Source organism: Pinus tabuliformis, chromosome 2_2, assembly GCF_031772625.1.
Source record: "Pinus tabuliformis cultivar Carrire ecotype Pingquan chromosome 2_2, CPIR1, whole genome shotgun sequence".
Lineage (NCBI taxonomy): Eukaryota > Viridiplantae > Streptophyta > Pinopsida > Pinales > Pinaceae > Pinus > Pinus tabuliformis.
The window spans coordinates 981084401-981091577 of record NC_142300.1 but is presented as its reverse complement, the minus strand read 5'-3'; the positions used below and the strand labels follow the sequence as shown (position 1 = coordinate 981091577).

The 7177-nt window shown below is 36.3% G+C and overlaps 1 protein-coding gene across 1 annotated transcript; it reads right to left on the bottom strand.

The window, feature by feature from the left end:
- Window positions 1–5757: 5757 nt before the first annotated feature.
- On the bottom strand, window positions 5758–6801 carry LOC149196568 (uncharacterized). The gene has a single exon (XM_089408344.1). The coding sequence runs from the start codon at window positions 6799–6801 to the stop codon at window positions 5758–5760; it is 1044 nt and encodes a 347-aa protein (XP_089264470.1).
- Between the last annotated feature and the right edge of the window lie 376 nt (window positions 6802–7177).

Here is a 7177-nt window from a genome sequence, read left to right as displayed (position 1 = left end):
TGAATGGGCTTGGCGTAGTCTGGAATATGAAAGGACAAATCCTTGTCATATCCAAGACCAGTTCTATGCTCGTTGTGGACAAGCTATTCCCAAGGTTTGATGATGGGCTTGGGAAGTGCATATTAAGTTTCTGCATCTGCATGTAAAATTGCTGCTTTACTTGAATGAACAGTAACATTATTGACTTGTTGTTGATTGGTTGCAGTCTAAATGTTCTGAACAAAAATAGGTTCAGAATGATTTCTATTTTGATGTAGCTCTTCTTGATGTAGCTGTGATTCAATCTGCAAAAAATCAATCTTTTCCTGTGCATTTTGTAGACATGTCTGAATTTCTGAGAGCAAATCCTTACTGATTTTGACTATCCCATCAACAGTGGAAAAGATTAGACTCTTTAATAATTGTAATGCATCATCAATTTGCTCCATTTAATGACAATGTTGCACAAATATCTCACACAATGCCAAATAACCGCAACGTTAAAGAATATAGACAGCCCCCAATGCTTATGAACATTAAACTCTGTCATTCCAATTAATCCTCCAATTGATGAGGGTGCCCTTTTAACAACTCAGACCACATTAATAGAAATGTCTTAGTTCTTTGATGGAATGGATGAGGATGGAAATCTTCGAAATACCAATGGACATGAGAAACCTTTGGATGTGCCTCTAAAGTGCGAGCAATCCTTAAATTTGTTGAATTTTGTTGATGTACATGAAGATGCAGGGTCTTTATGCCACGAAGAAACAAGTACGCTGCATTTGGACTTAATACACCTCCCAAGACATTGTGCAAAGCACGTACTGTGCCAATAACCTTGTTTGAACCACTCAAACTGCCTGCAAGAACATCATTATGACCTGCAATATATTTAGTTACTGAATGCAATACAATATCTGCGTCGAGTGCTAATGCTTTCTGGTTAACAGGCGTTGCAAAAGTACAATCTATACAAACCAATACACCCTTTTTATGACAAATCTTGGAGACCAGCTCAATATAAATACATCAAAGATAATGGTTTGTGTATCAAATGAATTAAGCCATCATTCTTCGAACAGCACTGGGAGCCAACGGTTCAATGCGTTATGGACGCTATGTATTCACGCTCAGAGAGAATTTGAATCCAAGATAACAAATTCTGAGAAAACCTATGCCTGCATGTCCACTAATATTTCTCCAACCAACGCTTGTGCCAAACATGGAACATGCACGTTTGCCACACGAGATATACGGGAATACATTTGCCACCCTTGCAAGCGTCACAACAACATTACTTGCAATGCCAATGCGTCAATATGAATCTGGAAGGTCATAACAATGTTATATGAACCAAACAATGCAAACACATATATAAAGCACTGAATGGATATTATTCAATGCACCAACAGAATTGGATTGTGAATCAATGGAGTCGAAATATTTAGTTTTCACCATCAAACAACTCAAAATCACTAGTTTTCTTTTTCTTCAAATCGCCATCGCACACTATTAAAAGGCTCGAAATGATCCCCTTTGCCACAAACAACTCAAAATACACAGTTTCCACCATTAAATTATCGATATCAATATAATTTTCACATTGGAGAAAAATCACGGCCGCTTTAAGGATTTTTAGCAATAAATTTCTTTAGAAAATGAATTGTGTTACCTTAGTTTGAGCCTCTAGCCATCAAGTTCTCAGGCAGGCAGCCGCCACTGCAATTGGGCTGTGCTGCAATTCATCACCCCCTTTGAAAATCTGATCTGCAGCGTCAAATTTCTTCCGTTGCTCGACACCGCTATATACTCGCTCATTCCTAAACTTCATTCCTCCATATTCATCAAGAAAGTTGCCAAGAAAAGGCCTGCTGCCTTACATGGCTTAAACTACCCAATACTCCGCCTACTCCACGCCCGACTGATGGGCTTAGATCCTCTCGCGGTCTCAGATTAAACTTATTTTAATCATTAATGGAAATGACATGAAATCTCATTCTTCATTTGTGGTTTTAAAAACTCAGGTAGATTTTACAATTACAATTATTTCCACAACTCCGAGGATCGTGACAAATGCCGACTTCGGTCCTCTTATTTTCAAAATATAAATATTGCTCTCAACTTTTCTTCTCTCCATTCCATAAAACGAGATTCTGTTTATATGATTATAAATTTGTACTACTCTCACAGCCACGCGTAGAAGCATAAATGTCAAATCAAATCAGTCTGCATCTGACAATTCGATTGGCCTGCGAGGTCTCGTCTCTATCAGATGAACAACTGGTCGTTGGACGGAAAGGATACATTCATGTCATGTTCAGGTTCATGTACTTAACAACATATTGTTTATCCAGACCAGAAGAAACATACATATGGCCAAAAGAAAAGCGCAATCCGGGAAAACTTAAAAGTGCCTGAGGGCCAGAACTAACAGAGTTTGCCAGCAAAATAAAATGCAGAGTGTTGTATGTGTACAGTGTTAATACTCATTCAGTTTGAATACACATTTAGTTTGAATCGCTTGTAGACGGTCCTTCAATGAACAAAAAAATTTGAAAAATGAATACCTCTCTGCAAGAAGATCGAGTATCCGCCGGACAGTGCTTAGTGGACAGATGCGTTAATGGACAGAGCCCAGAGGCACAAGAATATGGAACGGTTTTGGATTCTGAGCGAATTCAGGGCAGCGCAGGTGTGGTAGAACGACAGAGGCGTTCTTCTGCCTTCCATCAGTTCAGGACAACATGGACAGTGCTGGACAGAACAATGCTTCTTTCAGGAATGTTCATGGGGCAGTGAGGCAGAGAGCGCAGGTATTATGTCAGGCAAAGAGCGCAGGTACAGAGAGCGCAATTATAAAATGTATATGACATTGACGGAGTGAGACAGCGTTTGCAGCTGGTCTCTTGATAGAGGGCGCAGGCTTGTATAAAGGAATATGGCAGAAATAAACTGCACAGAAAGGCCATAAAACAAATGGCTCAAAAATAATTATGCAGGGCAGGAATACGCCTGCTCTGATACCATGTTAAACACACATGGATAGCAAGAGAGATATGAAAGATAAAACATGCAAGTATATTTTTTATTAACATGAGATATACATTTATAGTACAATATGTGACTCTTGGGTTTCAGATCCCATGGTCTCTTGGACTGCTTTGGTCTATTCGGCTTCCACACTAACCCATTTAGGATTAGGTGTCTAACAGGAACATTTAGTCTACAAATTAAAGAAAGCATTATATGGCTTAAAACAAGCATCAAAGTCATGATATGAAACGTTCATTCATTTTTCCTGCAGCATAGATATAAGAGGAGAAAAAGTAACCAAAATCTATATACTGTGTTAGATGAAAAGGGGAAAATTGTTTTGATTTCTTTATATGTAGGTGTTCTAATTATTACAAGAAATGTTGATGTATTAATTAAAGGAATCAAAGTGCAGATGTCGCAAGTTTTTGAAATGAAAAAGCTTAGTGAATTACACTATTGTTTGGGTTTGGAAGTATGGAGGGACTTTGGGCAGACTTTTCTCACTCAAAGGAAGTATGTCATAGGGTTATTGAAAAAGTTCTGAATGGAGAAATGCAAAGTTGCCTAAGTGCCTTTGCAGCAGAATCTTAAACTTAGATGATTCTAACGAGGAGTCTGATTTATTTGACTACTACTACAAACTTAACATTCTCAATTAGTGCGTTAAGTCAATTCATGTGAAAACCTCTTGAGAACCATTGGGTAGCGGAAAAATGTGTCTTGAGATACTTTCAAGGAACCATTGACCTTGGGATTAGGTACATTGATTCTTCTAATGTTACCTTGACAGTTTTTTCAAATTCGAATAGGGCAAGGAACCTGGATGGCAGGAGATCCATAATAGTTTATTCTTTTAGCATTGGGCTTGAGGTAATTGCTTGGAGCATCAAGAAACAATGTATTGCTTCCTTGTCTTCTACAGAAGTGGAGTATCAAGGCACTGTGCATAGCCATGCGTGAGGCTATTTGGTTGAGGATACTTCTCCATGATGCTGGAGAAGAACAAAAACATGCAACAATAATTAGATGTTACAACCAAAGCTCCATCAAGCTCGCAAACAATCCTGTGTTTTACAAAAACACAAAGCGTATTGATATTCAGTTTCACTTCATTAGAGAGAAGATTCAATCTAAAGAAACTTTTATTGAATATAGTAATACTTGTGATACTACAAAAAATATTTTTACCAAGGTCCTTGGGATTGTTAAATTTGAAATGTTTAGGGAGATGTTAGGAGGATAGGTGAACTCTTTCTCCCTTAAGAGTTTGTTTATTTGTTATACAAGTGTCCCTAGATTAGGTTTACTTCGTATTTTCTAGGAGTAAGTTCTAATCTCCCTAAAATGATGTAACTTATCTATTTCTGATTTTATGTCTAATGGAGGAGAGCAATCTTTGCTTTGGGCAATCTCCAAGTGCATCTTGCTCACGTGTGAGATGCTAGTTTCATATTATAAGTTTAAGCTCCCATATTTTAACATTAAAAGAGGTGGATGTTAGACTAGTCCATTAAAGTTATGGATGAATGTGAACAATAATTTAAAATAATATAAAATTATTTGATAAACAAATCTCATATTCGTTTTTACTAAATTTATGGAAGCAAAAAAAAATCAAAATAAAAATTTAATGAATATCTCATATAACAAACATCCTAAAGAATGAATAATGCAAAATTGTTAGGAAAATTATGAGGATGGCTTATAAGGAGTCTCAATATTTGAGTGGTACTAATTAAAACTAGTTTTATATAGCAATGGGTTCTTTCTATTGAAGTGCAAATTATGTTTTTGAAAAATTGGAGAGTGATATATAAATGAAAATTTTAATTTCCTAGTAAAAAATAAAGATTTGCATAAATTTTGGTTGGCAATAACCACTAATAAACTTGTACAATTAAATTTTTATTTGTACTTGCTAAATTATTAAAGAACACATAAATAATGGTAGACAATAATTCTTAATAAAAATTAAACATTATTTATTACTAGAAAAAACAAATGAAAAGAAGATGTTATATAAATAGCAATTCAACTTTTAAATTTCGAAAAATACATTCTAACATTGGTTGAAATTTATACTTTCTTTTTAAACATTCACACCTTCCTTCCTAATCATCGCCATCCTGATCTTCGTTAACATGTATGATCTTATTATAAATCAAAACATTTGAGTTTGAATGTCATTGGGTTTGAATGATAAACCAAACCTCTTCATTCGTTTCTAAAGGTGGGAATGAAAATAATCTCTAAAATAAGAAGTCGTTATAATCAGTCTTCTTTCACCAATGCTTATTGAGGTCACTTTAAAAGGGAAGATTAGTTTTGGGTCAAGTTAGTTATAAAGGAGGCTAAAAGCTAAAATTATAATTCATTTAATAATTTATAGAAATATTTTAAAGAAATATAAACGTTGTTTTGTTATTTTAATTTCATTAATTTTAAAAATAATTTTGATAAGTCCTCTAAAAATAATCTAGAAAAGAGCTTAAAAATTTAAAGTTTTCCGTTTAGATCAGGTTAATTTTTACTAGCATAATTTTGATTAATATAATTATCATTTATGCTAAAAATACTATTATTTGAATTTCCAAAAAATATATACATTCTCAGATTTTTCAAATATTTATCAAAATTATTTTCCCAAGAAACTGATGTAGAGCTCCTTGCTTACCAGATCACCATTTGGATTCATTACGATCCATCCATCATCATCATCATTTTCTTTTAAGTAGATGATTAGTCATCGATATCCAGATAATCAGTTGGTTTAATCAGGGCCCATCCACCATAATCATTTTCTTTAGAAGCTGATGATTGGCCATCGCTTACCAGATAATCTAACTCCAGTTCTTTTAACCTTCTCTCACATGTCAACGAACAGGCCATTGGAATCAATATATTCGCATCCAAAGCCTCCTCTGGGAACCCTCGCAGAAATGTTACGAGATCGTGAAAAGGCAACTTCAACATATAGTTCTGAAAGAACTTGAGCAGGGCCAGGCCCAATCCTAAAACGGCCTTCATACCCTCGTAGAGAAAAACGTCCCAAATCCGGACAACTAATGGAAATGGCAAGTCCGCGGAGAAAGCAGTCATGAACCAACTGCTTGCATACATCGCTGGCGTGATCATCTGTCGCTCAAAATTCCTAGCCAGTTCGGGCAGCTGCTCCTTCACAAGAATTTCGAACTGAAAGAAATATTGGTGAAGTAGAGGCACGTCTTCTAAATATAAACCCCGAATTTGCATACCTTTGAATAGTGCCACCATAACCCAAAAGGCTTCCTCCTCATTCATGTGAAGCAGAAGCATGCCCGCTATAAAATTCATCCCCTGCGTATACCCCACCTCTGTGTCGTAAACCGAATACGCCTTCAAAACATTGTGGAGAGACCTCCGCCCGGGCCCGTCTGTCGTTTGAAATAATTGGTGTGATGTCAAAGTGCGATGGATGTCTTTCACGATGTGCTTCTCTGACTCTGATTCATTGGAAAGGAGGTGTGAGTAAACCCCTGGGTTTCGCAGGACAAGATCGCGGCCGCCTGAAATCAATTGCCAAATGTCACCCCTCATGGATTTGGTAATGCCATGCCTGATACGCCTTTTAACTTCATCGGTGTTAGTTTCCAAGCAGTGCTTCCAATCCAGAGCATTCATGGTTGACCGCCGTTTGGTAGGTCCCTGTTGTTCCCTTTCATCACCGGCATCATCGGATGGCGTCTTTGTAGAGTACTGTGCGATAAGTTTAACATTATCATTCTCAAATTCGCCACTGGTCATTTTTTCGGCACTCATTTTTCAAGGCAAATTTACGAAACGGGGAGTGAGGTTCGGTCCACTAATCGATCTTTGTGGATGTTATATCGAACAGAGACGCAGGTGCTTATCGATTACTAGAGATAAATGATTAAATAAACGGATAAACATACTATTTATACAAATAAAATGACGCCGACGTCAGCGTGCTGGCTTTTTTTAAGTTGGAATTAGGTCATATATATACCTTTTCTCTCACAGAATCAATTTTCTTCATTTAAAATGGTTTTTTAATACATGTACTTATTCAGGGTAAAAATTAACAAATTTTTAATAAAACAAAATGTATTAAAGAAAAAATATCTAATAATTAAAATAGACTTGTGGCCTAGCCTCAAAC